The 17094-nt window shown below is 38.9% G+C and overlaps 1 protein-coding gene and 1 long non-coding RNA gene across 4 annotated transcripts; one reads left to right on the forward strand and one right to left on the reverse strand.

Moving 5' to 3' along the window:
• Positions 1-761: 761 nt before the first annotated feature.
• Positions 762-12094, reverse strand: LOC127963423 (lysine-specific demethylase 2B). Of its 3 annotated transcripts, none has more exons than XM_052563333.1 (10): positions 11668-12094; positions 6826-7092; positions 6395-6538; positions 6050-6136; positions 5217-5564; positions 4131-5131; positions 3167-3330; positions 2906-3067; positions 2560-2778; positions 762-2101 (listed from the first exon to the last, which is right to left on the reverse strand). In XM_052563333.1, exons 1-10 carry the CDS (start codon positions 11722-11724, stop codon positions 1911-1913), a joined length of 2640 nt encoding a protein of 879 aa, XP_052419293.1. In that variant the 5' UTR covers positions 11725-12094; the 3' UTR covers positions 762-1910. The 3 variants fall into 3 exon arrangements, with proteins under 3 accessions (XP_052419293.1, XP_052419295.1, XP_052419294.1); XM_052563335.1 differs by having other exon boundaries at positions 5217-5525; positions 11668-12091; XM_052563334.1 differs by having other exon boundaries at positions 5217-5533; positions 6049-6136; positions 11668-12088.
• A 1174-nt stretch (positions 12095-13268) lies between these two features.
• On the forward strand, positions 13269-17065 carry LOC127963425 (uncharacterized). Its single transcript, XR_008154811.1, has 3 exons — positions 13269-13576; positions 16029-16107; positions 16396-17065. It is a non-coding gene; the product is annotated as an uncharacterized LOC127963425 (long non-coding RNA).
• The last annotated feature ends 29 nt before the right edge of the window (positions 17066-17094 follow it).

Consider the following 17094-nt stretch of genomic DNA (forward strand, 5'->3'; position numbering starts at 1 on the left):
TTCTCTTTCTTCAGTGCACTACAGATGCTTTTTTCCGTAATTGTCAGTACTTGAATTGCTGTTTAAGTTGGGGAAACCTTAAAGATAATGAAATGAAAATAAGGACAACACTTGAGAGAGAGATGCCTATAGAAATTATCTACCCATACTTTGTAGCCATTTACTCACTTGTGTGATAAACCTTATTAAACATTGAATCATGGCACATTGCATAGTGCTGACAAGCATGAGCTGCACAAATGAATGCTTCATTCAGACACCACAACAATACCAGCCTCTCTTTTTGTGTGGCATTTTAGATTATGAGGGATTCATGCAATGCTATGCTATATATTCAAATTCATTACATCCTTGTTTAACCTGACATATCTTATTCCTGTGTGTATGTCTATTCAGATAAGTTTATTTTTCTAAAAATTAATTTGCTTTGTTTGGTCAGTTGATCTTTTACTTTAATATAGAATTAACAAACAAGACAAAGCAGTTTGTATGTTCTTATTTACCCTTGTGATACTTAAAAGTGCTAAGAAAGATTTGTATTGCATTGTGAATCCTAAATGTCAAATTGATGTACGGTTTCATTTAAGTCCAGTTTTCTTTTTGAACACTTCTATTTTCCGACTTATATGAAATATTATAAAATGTTGCCTGCTTTAAGCAACATGTAAAATTGCATATTTAATCTTAATACAGGTACATTTGTATATATTGATGTGCTTTTTTTGTTTGTTTTTGGAAAATAACTGCACTTTTCAAATGTCTCACAGTAAAATCTTTCTTTTTTTTTTTTTTATTACATACAAATATAAATAGCCGAATGTACATTAGAGTGTTTTAGATGGCAAACAATGCCTTAATTTATAGTGGTACAAGTATGGTGGCTTAGATCAGATGGCACGCTCCCTCTTTCTGATAGTCACCATCCTGAGACAAACTCACAATAATACACCATTAAAATCATCAGTTACCGTTTTACAATAATAATCACTGTGGAAGGAATACAAACACATGACTTTCATAGACGCATACTGCATGGATGTTCAAAGTCTTTCTTGACCTCATGGAAAAACAATGCAAACCTACCTGATTGTGTTGAATACAAAACATTACTGAGCTAGCTGGAATACGAAATTCAGCAATTTGTTTGGTCTAACACGTGTAGAACCAAACTCTTCAGAGTCATACTGTTAGCTGAAGTATTGCCTGTTACAGCTGTTTAAAACACAGATGGAATATGGCACTGTTTTATAAATAGACCTCAAAATAACATTTCACTTCTATATCTGCTCTGAGATTCGAACAGCAAGTACTTGAAATTCAAAGCAGTCAAAATGTGTGACTGAAAAATGCTGATCAGATTGGAATATTCCAATACTGGTGACATAAAATGGATGGAGATATTTAAAAATTCTATTATATTAAAAATAAAAAAAAATAAAGAACAATACAATACCCAGTACTGAACCAAATACAGCACAAATCTGAATTGATACATCTTTTATACAAAAAAAAACAGGAGGGTTTAGAATAATGTACAATCATGCCAACTCATGGATTAAGTGTTTGTAGTATCCAGTGAGTATGTAGAGGGTGTGTATATATATATGTCCACTGCTTTTTACCACACCACCTATTAAATAGAATCTCTTGGTAATAACATGTATAATCTCGTCGAAGATTAACAGAATTTGCTGGAAACAACATTTCAAATAGGAGCAGAATTATGTGCCTTTAAGTACAATATGTCTGCTCTTCTTTCCAGTTTGAAAGGAGCTGACAAACACTTTGTCCACATATGTGTTGCAGTGCTTTTTTTTTTTTTTCAAATGTCTGAATCCAGTTTCAATCCAAACAAGAGTGCATCTGATACATGGTATCATTTTAGATTGGCGTTGAGTTCCTCCCAGACACTAGGGGGTGCTGTGAAGTTTTTGGAGAAGTTTATCCTCTTGCAGTTGGAAGGGAACGATGACCGACATCTCTGCAATGAAGCGCTCACATGCCTGTCGGCTCACCTGCTTGCAAAATCGCAGGTCAATGCGGCAGATGCTTCCGCAGCGTTTGAAGTAGCTCAGCGTCTGATCAGTGACCCGGTTACACACTAAAGAGAACATCAAGAAAGGAGAGATCAGTAATCAGTGAGGGGGAATTAACCATTTTAAGCATTAGACTCAGTGAACCCTTCAAAAAGGAAAGTTATTTATTCTACTTGGCCTTTTTTTAATAGTTCGAATCCAGAATTACTTGATATGCCTTTTTCACTGAAATACCTGGGAGGTAGGATTCTCTTTATCAGACCACAATTATTTTTTACATTTTAAGTGGTGATGACATTTTCCTGCCTACAAGCCCCTAATGGTTCAGATTTGAGACCAGAAGGTTTATGGGCAGGTAAGGAGTCAATTTCCTTTGACGAAATTAATGGGGCAAGATTGGGTACTGGTTTAGCTTTGGTACCAGCACTGTGTTGATGAAAAAGGGTATTAACTCTGAATGAAATCTGAATGGTTTAAAAGCATTTGTTCTAAGATTACAAATGGTATTAACCAGTGCAATTACCAGAAAGGTTGACATCAGTTAAGGAGTCTCTAGTGGTGGTCCCTGCAGCAGTCAGCAGGTTTACTGACTGGTCATTGATATGGTTGCAGTAACTCAAGTCCAGATGGGAGAGTACAGGCATATTTTTAATGATGAGACGCAGAGAGCTGTCTGTGATGTCCAGACCAGCCAGACGCAGGTCAGTAACATTCCGGAGTTTACTGCGTGTGTCCATCTGACCTGTTAGAGAAATCCCAAGTAGAGAATGCACCGTCGGAGTAAGTAACTGTCTAGTAGGAGTTAATTTCTGAGTTCAGTGAGGTGGAACTTGGATGTGTGCAAAGCAATCTGGAGTACTGTATATTACCTGGCCTGTTGTCAGTCGGAGGAGATAGTAGGTCCCTCATCTGGGGGTCTTTGAGCCCCTCCACCCATTGCAGGTCTAGAGTACGCAGCAGAGGACAGCTGGATGTGCAGAGAGCTGAAACGGCCACCCATGAACAGCCTGATAGGAGAAGCACCCTTAGTCCTGCAACCAAACACGCAGGTTAGATGTGCGATTAGAAACAAGTACATACTGTAAATTAAGATGATGTGGATCCACATACATGCTCACATGAACACTGACCTGGTAATCGGTTAATAAGCCAGCTTAATTGCTTCTTGGAGATGTTGGTCCAGCTCAGATCCAAAGTGATGGGCTGTCTGCGAATTATCCCACTTAGCATCAGTGGGATGATGGACTTACAACGCTTCAAATCAATACGAGTCCATAATCTCTTGTCACAGCACCTAAACCAACAACAAAATGTCATTGTAATAATTACATATAGGTCCCAAAATGGCACTTAAAATCTCTTGGCCTTTGTGCATGTCTTTTTGGGGGTGTGCCCGAAGCGTGAATCCTTATAAGGGAAAACAACTAATGATTCCTAACAACATGTCTACACTGGATGCGAGCGGCATGGCAAAATACCATATAACCACTGATCTATTATAGAGATTCATTATAAATAGATCAGTCAATAGAACTCATAGTCAGTGATGCTGTCTACTTGGATGTGGCATGGCTTTACACCACAAATCCTTGATTGTAAACTGCTGCCGCATTCTATTTATGTCGTGCTGACACAAATTTCAAATGATTTTTTAAATGGCGCTGAACTACTCCAGTGGTTTTGAACCCAGTTCTTGGAGTACCTCCAACACTACACATTTTGTATGTCTTCTTTTTTCTCACATGCTCATTTCAGGTCTTGGAGTTTCTACAAATGAGCTGATGACCTGAATCAGGTTTTTTTGAAGACATGCAAAATGTGTAGAAACAAAGTGTAAACCAGGGGTGCAGAACTCAATTTCAAAAGGACCGCAGCCCCACAGAGTTTCGTTCCAACCCTGCTCCAAGACCTGAAGGACCTGTTTAGGTACATCAAGTGTGTATAATTAGGGTTGAAGATAAACTCTGCAGGGCTGGGCAGAGACTCCAGGAACTAAGTTCTGCACCCCTGGTGAAAACTAATCCAGATGGACCACAAGTATTGAGGATGGCATCTGGGACAGGCTTACTGATAAAGTCTTTAGGTTTTTCTTACCAGCGATTCCATGTTCGGCACACTCGCATGCACACACAGAGTTCACGATGGCTCAGGTGACTGAAAATGGTCAACCATGCTTCTCTGGGAGCGATGTGATTGCGTCCATCAGCTAGTGGTAGCCTATCAGGTGGAGGGCAGATTGGAGGTGGTCGGATCACATGGCGCTCCATCTGAACACACTTTGGAGGTGAACGTGCAGGAAGTGGTCTGACTGTGGGTGAACTGCGGTTCAAGCCAAGTGGGGTAATCTGAGGAGGGTAAAAGTGCCGCAGCTCCCAAGATGTCCCATTCATCTCCCTTGCTCGTAAATGTGGCCGCTCCCCTCCACCCTCTACTCCTGCTCCTCTTTCTACTCCTCCACCTCCTCCCCCATTCCCTGCAGTCCCATTCCGTAAGCCTCTCTTTGGTTCCTCGTTCTCGCTGTCCTCAGGTTCACTCTTGAGTGGCTGCTGGTTCTCATTGGCCAGTGAATGCTCGGTGCGACGGATCTCCATGTTGAGCTGCTTGCTGAGTTCTGCGCTGAGCTGGCGATTAGGGGGCTTGCGTCGGTGTCGCTTCACCCGAGCCCGTGGTGCCTTCTCTTGAGTCTCACTACCATCGCTGCTTGGCCCTGCTCTTGGGGAGCTGCACCGTGAAGCATCACTCTCAAGCGATAAGGAGATGTTCTTTAGTGCAGGGCTGCTGTCCCTGCCTCGTTTGCCATTATTGTCCTCCTCCTCTTCCTCATCATCGTCCTCCTTTTCTTCCTCTTGGTCGTCCTCTTTCCGGAGGGTGTTAAACTCCTTTAGGGATCTGAAAGGTGGATCTCTATCCTCCCTTCTCTCTTCCTCATGCTCTTTCTCTTTTCTTACTGTGCTGTAGTCTTTCTTAAATGAACGACGAGGCAGTTCTCGCTTCTCTTGCCTCTCTTCCTCCTCAGAGTTGTCTTCCTCCTCTTCTGTTTTCATGTGAGAGAGTTTGGGAATCAAAGGCTCTTCAAGCCTCCAGGGTTTCTTCGGCTAAAAATATGTCAATAAAGTTACTGAATGAAAAAGCTACAGCAGATTTGTGTATGTAAATAATGCACATCTGTGTGAATGTTACCTTCTTTTTAGCACAAGCCTCCTCTTCCTCTTCATCATCGTCAAATAACTTCCTCTTCTTCCTCAAGAAGTTGGGCACTTCAGATCGGGGTCTTGGCAGGCCACTAGGGCTCAAGATTGGGGGAAGACGGGATGTTAGATCTTCAGTCTTCAGTCTGGGAGTTTCCTCCCTCTCACTCTTTCTCTTAATGGATGAAGCACCTGTGGATGTCTGGTCCCCTTCCTCTCGTCCATCACGTCCTGCTTTCTGCTCCCTCAGCAGGGAGCCTGGCAGGTTGGATGCGTATTTAAAGCCTGGGCCCCGTTTTTGCTTGCAGGCCAAAGAGTGGCAAGAAAATACAAAAGACAACTTTATACCTTATGAATATTATACATTGTTCGCCAAGCATGTATTGGTATGATATACTTCCTATGTATGACAAATACAATTTAACTGTAAACGTATTTCACCGTTTGCATTCAGGGAAATAGCCTGACAGCCTGCCACTAACTGAACTGAATTAAAATGATCACAACACATGTATATTTGCATTATATTTGCATCAAGATCTGGTTTGACAGTTTACTTATGGGCTTGTCCTACCAAATGAGAAATGCAGGCCCTTTAATGCTTTTTGTCAAAAACTAAACAGGAACTAAATATGCGAGTTAACAAAAGTTCAAAAAGTAAAATGAATTTGAAAAATTACAAAAACATATACATATCACCGCTTTACTGTAAACCACATTTCATCTTCACTGTCTCCACTACTTTCTCAAATAGTATCTCTTTTCAAATGCAAATCTTTTCTGTATGCTATCAAACCACTCTACCACTGTTCCCCAAATACTCACTTTTCCAGTCTTCCCAGCGTAATTGCATTTTGGACATTCCCAGCAGTTAGGAAGCTCATCATTTACTACTCCAGCTGCATCCTTCAACTGAAAAGGCAAGAGATCGATTATGCAAACACTCTCGCTAAGTATGTGAATGCACTACACCACCACACACTAAAGAGGAACTTAAAGGTGTTAAAAAAATGTCAGAGCCGCCCACAAACATGCAACCTTAGCACAATCACTTCATTCTTTTCTGCCTACACAAAACAAAAGAGAGCGCAGTATACACTGACTGCTTTGCATTTACTTTAGAACTCTATTCTTGGGCTAGTGGTTAGGTTACAGTTCAGTCAGTCTGACCTTGAGGCAGTTTGGGTGGACGATCTCATTGCAGATGGAGCACTCCATGAGCATGGCATTAAATTTTTCATCTTCATCTTCAAGTGTGTCTTCTTTTCCAGCTTCACCGCACACTACACATACTGCTGTATGTGGTAACACGGGCTGTGGATTTAATATCCAGAATATCAACAATTCGGAAAATGTGTGGTTACAAAATACACATACACAATAAAATACGATAAAAAAAAAATTGTTATTAATGTTACAAATTAATGGACCATTCATCTGACATTACAACCAATTCGGTCATACATTCTGAATCTCAGTTTGATAAATGATAAATTGATTGACATTGATAAATGTCTGAATTGATATATTTCCATGGAATTCCACCAGTTCCTCATACATTAGATCAGGCTTTAGGTGTCTGCTGGAATTGAGCTCCTTACCGCTATACATTGTCTCATAATGCAAGACTGTTTCATTCGGCCAGGTCCTCCAAACTTCTTCATGTCCTTACAGAAGTGACACTCTCCACATTCTGTCCGCACACATGCCTCACATTTTCGACATCGCGTGCGTCTACGGCGAGCTCCGGAGGAGGTTCGATTGGACGGCAGCTTAACTGCTGTTGCAGTGGATGAAGAAGTGGATGCTGCTGGAGTTGTTGCTGTTGATGCAGCCATTTTGGCTTTGGGTCTGTTGGGCAGCCGTTGCTAATGGGGGAAAAAAATGAAGAATGGAAATTTAAATAATATAACAAAATGTTGCCTATAAAACATCCTCACTAGGCATTTGACAGAAGACAGAAATGAAAAGCTATTGATTTTGTCAGTATATTAGTTCAAATTCTGTATGAGATTTGATGGTAAAGGTAATTTAGCTGTATTTGTGGATGTTAATAACCAAAACTTGCTGTTAGTTTAATGTTTCCATTAAAACTAGCATGTAAAATGCATACTTTTAGCCAACATGGTATTTTTCACCATTTGTTTGGCAGAAAAAAATGGCACAGGCACCTGGTTCACATGTGATTAGCTCAAAAAAAAATAAGTGTCAAGTATCATAGGTGCTCTTCTCTAATGACATTATTCTGTACATTATACAGCCCTTCATGGTTCAAAGCTCTTACCAGTGCCTCTTATTGTCTGTTTACCCACCCACAATCCCCGTGTGACTCTCCTGCTTGATTTATGTACTATGCTTCAAATTGATCTAGCCTATGCTCATATCCTGTATCTTTTCAGCCTTGCGATTTACAACATTTGATTGCTATTGTTTATCATCACTTCTAACTCGACTATGCACCTCTCTTACTAGCTCAGCTGTTGGAATATAACCCAATTTGGGAACCTCATTATGGCAGCTCTGTTATTGGGATCATTGTGATTGCGCTCTAACGTAGTAATAAGCAGCAGAAATAGTGGATTCCAGCAAATCTGTTCTGGTTACACATGGGATACAAACCCTCTCCAGAAGAATCCTATCTTGCCTTCCAGCTCAGATAATGAATACATTACAACGCATGCACAAACTGCAGTGCAGTACTGGAAGTCTGTCCTTCTGCAATGTAACCATGGCAACACAGCAGTTCCTGCTGACTGGTGGAGTGAAGGAATACTTCTATTCAACATTTAATTGGCTCAGAAGGGGGAAGTGGTTGACTACTGGGTTTAACATCAGATTCTTTTTTTAATGATTTCGTTCTCATTGCAGACAGTTCCTTTGAAGGACTAAATAGTAGCACTGTAATACTGTATTATATTCATCTTGATGGGATGTTTCAGACATTGAGATCAAATGCTGTTGTAGAGCTATTCCTGTTCTTGCAAAATCCTGTAGGACATCAGAACAACTGGAACACAACCATTCCCCGGCGCTGTGTTTCATTATAACAGATTCAGGGAGCTGCAGAGAGGTGCAGGTTCCTGACTGTAAGAATGCTTACTATAGAGCACAACAGTGTTTTTGTGCTTTGGAGTGATGCATCACAGCTGTGACCTCTATTGCCACTGTCCGAGTGTGGAAGCCAATATGAGAGATAGTGGTTTCAAAAAGAATGCTGAATCACAGCCAGTATTCATCAGCTGTCCACAAGCTACACATGTGTGAGGACCCAAGATGTAATCTCCAGCTCAAACAAATGACTGTTTGGACTGATGTAGCTGATCCTAGATCAGACCTTTTGAACACAGCACAACACCAGACGTTCTCCAGTTACTCTTCTATTATGCATTGCACCATCAGTGGATATGAAGGATGTGAGATCTATCTACAAATATCTGTCCAGCAAAATAAATAAATAAACAAACAGCACAGACTGTACTTTCTGGGGAGGCTCATTCCATTCCACTGTAATGTTCAACCAATCAATAATATTGTATAGGGTCATGAAGAAATCGTTACATCCGAGTGCTCTTAAAAATTCATCTAGAAACATCAAGTTACATCAGCCAGGATCCTCATTCCTGTCATCATGCAATTACCTCTAGAGACACACATTTTCCAGACTAAGTCACACATAATTATTATCTTTTCTGAAAAAATCCACATGCGTCATCATCTTTTGCGGCTGCATTCAAGTCCTGCTTGTGAGTTTGGAAATAATAATTGTGCTGTGATGTCCATTCAAGTTATTTTAGTCTCAATAAAATTGACATGCTGGGCAATTTCATGTTCCTTTCTTGACTGTCCACTTCCTGACAAAGAGGAATCCTTTTAGTGAAAGTGCAGCAAAATGAAGAAAAGATGCACTTTAGGTTTGTAAATTATGCTTTACATGTGTATTTTATCATTCTGGTGCTTCCACAGAGAATGATGGGAAATTAAGTTGGCCTGGCTTTATTGTTATTCTTCAATGATCTTACCATCTTATAATACAACATGGCTATATATTATACTACAATGCTCAATACTATAGTTATCTATTGACATGCCCCCAAATTTAAAGCCAGTTCATTCATCCTCAACACACAAAATAATTTCTGGCATTTTTTACTTGAACGCATCACTTACAAATGAAGCATACATACATGTTGTAGACAGGATCATCCACATCATCTTGTGTACACTCCAACAGAAGAATAATTACAGTCTGTGTGAATGTTTGCTCATGGTCATGTGTGAGAGTTTATGTCTAATTCTGGCACTTTATTTTGCCCATGCCATGACACAAATCAAGAGACACAATGAGTCACAAGGCTTCATTGCAATAGTGATCTAGAGAAGAATTAAAGCTACCGCCTCTGCACAACAGTGAGGAACAAGCCAATTACAAAATGTTGACCTTTGGGTGCTCCGTGAAACAAATATTTGGAGATGAAAGCACTAATAAATTTGACTTATTTAACAAATTGCACAAAGCTATATGGTTTGGTCATGTTTGCGATCAGGAAGGCGAAAGATTTCCACTCATAGATTTTGCAAAGGGTTCAAGTTGATAACATGAAGTTACCACACTGATCAACAGAAAACTGCTTGGTTTGAAACAGACTTCTTTGTGAACGGTGCTTCGTATATATTGCTACACAATTCACAACTAACACTGGACCTTTTTTGCTAGGATTTTTTTTTTAAATTTTCAATAGGAATTAATCTAAATTCAATAAGGAATTTTGTGTGAGGGGAATCTTTCCCTATGTGTTTTTTGCAATGGGGTCAAGTTGGTCAACCAAAATGTGACCATATATTTAGACCAGTGGTGGGGAACGTTGATCTTGGAGGGACGATGTCCCTGCAGAGTTTAGTTCCAACCCTAACCAAACACACCTGAACAAGCTAATCAAGGTCTTCAGGATACAGGTATGTATTTTTTATTTTTTTTTCAGGGTTGGAGCTAAGCTCTGCAGGGTAACAACGGCCCTCCAGGATCAATGTGCCCCATGCCTGATTTAGACCAAACATACGTATAAAGAGTCTTACCAAATATACCTTTTGACTTATAGATTCCCCAAGATGAACTCAAACAGGGGGCCTGAGAGCAGCCGGGACATCTTTTTGTTCCCCCCACACTTTCCTTCACCCCTCCCCCCAGTCTTCAACATAGAAACTGTTTTTTTAAAGATATTGTACCCTGTTATGTCACGACAGGGATTAAGAGATTTGAAATGCATGCATTATTTGTGTGGTTGGTGAGCACATGTGGCTTACTTGGTTAAGTGACATTCACATGCAACCTCTTCTGTTTCTGAGTAAATTCAAGAATTTTCTAGCAAATGCACAGGTGCCTGTTGCAGAAGTCTGTATGTTATGCTCCCTTAGAAAATAAAATCCTACACCTAGCATTCAACTGTCCTTAGTTATTTTTGAACCTTTCAAATGGATGCAAAAAAAAAAACAACAACAAAAAACAAAAAACGGTGGTGTACACATTTCACTTACAAATTACTAGTACATTTCACAATCATTTATACATAAATGTCAAGTTACACATTACATTAAACTTGGATTTTTGAAGTAGAAAAACTGGGAAAGTAATTTATTGTAAAACATACTCCAATATATATATATATATATATATATATATATATATATATATATATATATATATATATATATATATATATATATATATATATTTTTTTTTTTTACAGTGCAGTCTAGATTTTGTCCTCACTTAAAAACAACAAACCGTGCATGTTGTTCTATTTCCTAGAAAACAGCAGTGCATCTTGGGAAGGGGACTTAAGGGCAACACATGTCCAGTCATGCTGTTGCTTTGAGGAACTTAAGTCCTCCTTTAATACAGTATTTACTCCCTAACAACCATGCACATGTGTGAACATCACACCCAAAAAAAAGTCTTTCTACTACACTTTCCTACTTACTAGCTACTATATTTGAGTTCTCCCAACAAAACAAAGGAGACAAACCAGTACAAACCACATCCAAACACAAAGGTAAAGCAACGGGAACATGCTTTTTTCCTTGAACAAGCCTTCCTGAAAGAGGCACACATGACTCAAACGAATTACTACAAATAGCTGAAGCTCAATGGAGACAAACATTAAGACAGAGCCACTCTTCTCTGTTGTATGAGTTTTTTCCCCCTTCCTGTCATATGGAAACCTTTCGTTCTTATACTTATGCAATAAAACAAAACCCAGAAACTGTTTCGGAAAGAAAGATGGTGAGGAGGGTGAAGAAAGCAGAAGGAGAAGGATGCCTTGTTTGAGAGCTATGGTGCTACGAGGAAGGGAACCCGAGAAGGTGGCTAATTGTTTGTGTGGTGTGTGGTGTGTGGTGTGTGGTGTGTGTGTGTGTGTATCAGGAGGAAGAGAGTGTGTGCTGACCTGTTCGGCTGTGTCCGAGTCGTAATCCTCATCGTCGGCGCTCAGTGACATGGCCATGGCTGCCTGATCTCATAGCCAGCCAGACAAACAGAACATAGACATGACTACAACCCCCCAATCACAGTCGCCCGCAGTCTCCTCACCCGATTTCCTTTCTCTATTCCTCTTCCTCTAACCTTCCCCAATGTCTCGCTCCTGTTTCTCTCCCTCTCTTTTCCTGTCTGGAACAGGCAGCTGCACAGACACACACCAGCCTGCTATCTCATGCATATGCACCAGAAAAAGAAGACGGGGGAGAGATGGGGCCTCGGCTCAGCCAATCACAGACCACCTGGCATCCAGTTACAGGCTTGCCTACAAAGAGCACACTGTGTACTGTGGGTCTGGGTGGGCGATGAGGGGGGAGGGGCAGCACTGCTGCACACAAAGAACTACTGACATTACCATCCAAGAGCAAGGTCTCGCCCTGCGTGTGATTCAGAGGGTCTGATGTTGCCTTCCTCTTACATATACAGGAAGTTAGCAGCTGATCTGGGTTTGACTGTTTTAGTCTAATGTGTTGCTGTGCTGTTTTCTGCAAGCATCAGTGCATGAAAGGCTCATATATTACAGTAGGTTTAGTGTAACAAGCTGGGGTGCTCATTTGAATGATCAGATACGTCACATTTAGTTGTCTTTATGTTTTTTTAGGAGCTCTCACATGAGTCAGATTTAAGGAAGTAGCATTCTGCTGAATGGCAGATTTGGGCATCCGCATTTGGGAAGTTCTCTGAACCATAATAAATCAGTCAAGGTTTAAAAATGGTGAAATCTCCAGAACAGCCTATTGAAGCATTTAGAAAAATGAAGGGAAAAAAAGAAGATAAAAAGGAAATAAGATTTTGACTACAAAGTAATTCCATTTAAGTATCACTGTGATACTACTGCAGTTGTTATAAAATGTTTTTATAATTTAGTTAGTTTTAGTAACTTTAATGTATGTCCTTTTTATCATTTTTTCCCCGTCTACAGTGCCTTGCAAAAGTATCCATACCCCTTCATTTATTTTTTATTTTTTATTTTTTTATGTTGCTCCCTTATGTTGAAATGCTTTAAATTACTTTTTCAATACATCAACCTACACACCATAATGGTAAAGCAAAAAACTTTTTTTTATCCTCTTTGCAATAAAAAAAAAATATATACTTAAATGATTCCATTGCATAAGTTGTTATACCCTTATCTGGGACGGTTGAAATTTAGCTAAGGATTATTCATATTGCTTTTAGATGTTACTACACTTTAAGTGAAGTTAACCAGTGGCAAATTCAATTGAATGGGTATGATATGGAAAGGCACATGTCTTAATAATAGGTCTAACAACAATGCATATCAGAGCAAAAAATAGAGCTCAGAACAAAAAAATACCTGAAGTACCTCAAGTTAGCCTTAACAAAAATGAGACATACAGACTTTGAAACAAGCTGAAAATATTTAAATTCATATTTTATAATTATATTTTAATTGGTTTCAGTTTATTGCACTGAAAAAAGTCTAACATTGCTGTTATTCGTTTAATGTGTATTTTGTCGTTGAAATAGCTTAAAATTATTGTTTTTTTTCCTTTAAACTAAACGTTTTAATTTATATTTATGGCTGAATCCATTTTTTTTACATGGATACAATATGATTTGCAGCGGGACATTAAACTGAATTTATTCATTTGATCAAAGCAATTTTATTAAATTAAGCATGGTTTGCACATGCGCATTGCTGAGTTGGAGTTCCGCTCTCTGACCACCTGACCTGTTTATTTAAAGAATTTTTTTTAAAAAAAACGTCTGTTACAGTTGAACTGTGTGTTAAGTGGCGGCAGCAGTAACTTACACTTCAGAGAGACACAGAAGAACTACGAGCAACTCTGAAGAAGGTAAAATAATCAACTTTGTAACGTTATACCCTTAATGTTTATTATTTATTTTTTTTCAATTAACGTTTTACCTGACTGGCCTTGACTCGTAATTTCAGCATTCACGCTCGATAGTATGTAACTATCACTAGGATATCACTATTATTTCTAAATGCATAATTATGCTAGACATTTTTTTCCGCTCAATTTCTGACACTTAAAATGCAGTAGTAAATCCCCAGGTTCAAGCTTCAAACTTCATGGATGCAAACAGCGCGCTTTTCGACACCTCCCGCTTTTTTCGCGTCAGTCTGCATGACTTGTGTGAATCGTGCAGTTCTGAGAGGTTCTGATTATAATTTCACAAAGTCATCTGAAGTCATTCCATAGCTTAATCTGAGGGACAGAATTATATTTAGATAATTAAATTACAGTTTACGGAAACTCGTCTTCCCACTCCCTGCGGCTGTCAATCATTCTCCATTTTATATTCAAACCGCGCGCCTCGTCCGTTACAGCAGGATAGAGCAGGATACACGGTAAAACTCTCTCCAATATGATATATTCACATTATGATGCTTGATCTGTAGATAAAGGTCTGTGGATTTGAATAAAATGATTATTTTGTTGGAGTTTTTTGCTGTTTTTAAACGACTCGCCACAGTGTGTCTGTTAGATCACACATTACAAGAACTATGAATTGGCATCAAACCAACAATAAATGGAATTTAAAACCGTGAAGAAACAAATGATCGATACACTGTTGGACAGATATACACGAGGATTTGTGCGCTCGACATTTCTTAGCTTTGTGCCGTGAACGAATCGTTCGATTTAAACGGTTCTTCTTAGTGAACCGTTTGAACTAGTTCACCAAATCGAACTGAATCGTTTGAAACGATTCACGTCTCCAATAAGCATTAATCCACAAATGACTTAAGATGTTAACTTTTTAAATGTGGCTGACACTCTCTCTGAGTTGAAACAAACCAATATCCCAGTGTAATTCATTTACTCAAACAGTACACTGACTGAACTGCTGTGAAGAGAGAACTGAAGATGAACGCTGAGCCAGATTACAAATGAACACGCCCACTGCTGGAGCGGTTCTCTTTCTCGAGTCAAGAACCAGTTGCATCAGTTTTCCGATCAGCAGTACGTACACTGAACCGAGAATCGTTTCTGTCGGACACGTCCGATTTGATAACCGATGAGCTGATGATACTGCGCATGCATGATTCAGCGTGAAGCAGACTGACACACAGAGCGTCTGAACCGAACTGGTTCTTTTGTTATTGATTCTGACCTGGCGAAATGTAAGTTTATTTCATAACAAATAGAATGCAATAAATTATGTATAGTAAGTGGATTACGATTTCTGCCCTTATGACATCTAATTTATTTACTTTATATCTTCAAGACTTAAATCCTCATGCACATTATTGCTGTTACTTTATTCCGTGTGTTGCAAAACTTAATTGTAAACTTTCCATGATTATGAGGTTTTTAACTGACTAAAGTTATGATTAAGGACTTTATATTTGATAGACTTCTCTAATGACGTCAAAACGTTGAGCATAAAAGAACAGATGGACTGTTTTCTTTTTTTTTTTTTGACTTGGGTCTCTGCAGAGCAAAAGTGGGCGTTTATCACCTTGTGAGTGTTTTCAAACTGCTGGGTGTTTCTAAATCATGCAATTAAAATGATCACCCTTACCCAACCCGAGACTTAGGTCTCTGCAGAGCAAAAGTGGGCGTTTATCACCATATGGGTGTTTTGAAACTGCTGGGTGTTTCTGAATCATGCAATCTAAATGATCCCCCTTACCCAACCCCACCCCTAAACCTAACGTCACTATTACATCAACTAATCAGGTATCATGGTGTAAAAACACCTTGATCTCGTAACTCCCATTACTTTCCTGCAGAGACCTATACTTGCCCAACCCCAGCCCTAAACCTAACATCACTATGACATTAGCCAATCAGGAATCATTGGGTAAAAACACCCTGATTTGGTAACTCCCATTACATTCCTGCAGAGACCTATGCTGTTTTTTTTTTCAACCGGTTTATTGAATCGAACTGCCCAAAATACTTTTTGACTACATTTTACATGTGTTTGCATCCCTGAAACTCTGAAACTTGACTAATGGTAATGGTTACTTATGCTATCAATAGCTAAAGGTCCTATGTGATCTTTTATTTACACTCCTAATTATCTTGTGTTCAGTATTTATCAGCCATAATATTACAAGGCGCAGCTATTTGTATCTGGTAATGTTAGTTTGCTACACTATTAACAGCATTTACATGTGGTAGACATTTACCAAAATGTTAGCCAGCTTTCCTAAAATCATAAAATAAAGTATATATCTAGTAATGTTAAATGTTGGGTATTCTTAATTTGTGTATGATGTTAGTAGTTAACACACTTTGATGGCTGAAACTTAAATCATGTTTTCTCTTTCAGCTTCAGGGAAGCAGCCACCAATCAGCTGTTCCTGCTGTGCAAATTATTTGGAATCTCCTGCCAGTGATCATTGCTTGTGGTAAGTTCTATTTCCAATGTCATGAGGACGTTTGTGATAATTAGGCATCCTAAAGTGTAACATTTTCTCTCATCTGGGAAGTTGTCTACCAGATCTACTAAGTAAAACTAGATCATCACTTTTAATTTAGTCACATCCCTTGTAATGAACATTTGATTATTTTGATTTGCTAATCAAATGTTTTGTTTTGAAAGTTTAGATTGTATAAGAGCTTGGCACATTATGATCTAACTTGAAATCGGGAGATTTTCTGAAATTATAACATATTTTCTTTCTTTTTTTGTGCAGGATAATGAGGTTGAAGAACTGGAGCGGACAACCATGGCGATCTTTATCACTGGGAAAGAGGATCCTCTCCATCCACCTAAAGACATTAAAATTGTTGTCGAAGGAAAAGAGGTCCTGAACGAGTTGCCATCGGTTGCTGGGCTCATATATACACTAAACCTAAAATATCCAAAAAGGCTACAGTTCACCTTTGAATTTGTGCAAAAGGTCCTGATGGAGCTTGATGGAATAAAGATGACCCCAAAAGTCACTAGACTGACCACCCAGCTGTACAGGGATTAATTGTATAATTGCATGATTGTTACATTTTATTGTGTTTTTACAGCCAAGACTTTAGATCCTTTTAATAAAAAGGTTGTACTAACAAGGCTGCATTTTCACTGCAGCATTTACAAATGTGGCTGCCCAAGTTCGATGGCTACAAGGTACAAAGGTTGAATAAGGCCAAGTCTTATGAACAACTGAAGAGACTGATTGCAGTGTTTCAAGTATTTCTGCTGTCAATCTTCATACATTTGAAGCAAATGTTCAATGTTGTGAGTTTATTGAACAATAAATGTGTTCTAAAGGAAAAGTGTTCTGAGTAGTCATTGATTAAAATTTATTGAAATCATTAATTAAATAAAATAATTAATTTAATTGGACCTATAAAAATTAGTTTGTTCCAAACTAAAATAATTAATTTAATTTAACCTATAT

The sequence above is a fragment of the Carassius gibelio genome, chromosome B8 (assembly GCF_023724105.1).
Source record: "Carassius gibelio isolate Cgi1373 ecotype wild population from Czech Republic chromosome B8, carGib1.2-hapl.c, whole genome shotgun sequence".
Classification (NCBI taxonomy): Eukaryota; Metazoa; Chordata; class Actinopteri; order Cypriniformes; family Cyprinidae; genus Carassius; species Carassius gibelio.

Bases quoted from the DNA above. Each gene is read 5' to 3' on its own strand.
- LOC127963423 (XM_052563333.1), bottom strand. From the start codon at position 11,724: ATGGCCATGTCACTGAGCGCCGACGATGAGGATTACGACTCGGACACA. The intron at 5,565-6,049 runs GTGAGTATTTGG...TAAGGTATAAAG, and splicing joins ACGCTGGGAAGACTGGAAAA to TTGTCTTTTGTATTTTCTTG. The intron at 3,331-4,130 runs GTAAGAAAAACC...TTGTTGGTTTAG, and splicing joins TGCCGAACATGGAATCGCTG to GTGCTGTGACAAGAGATTAT.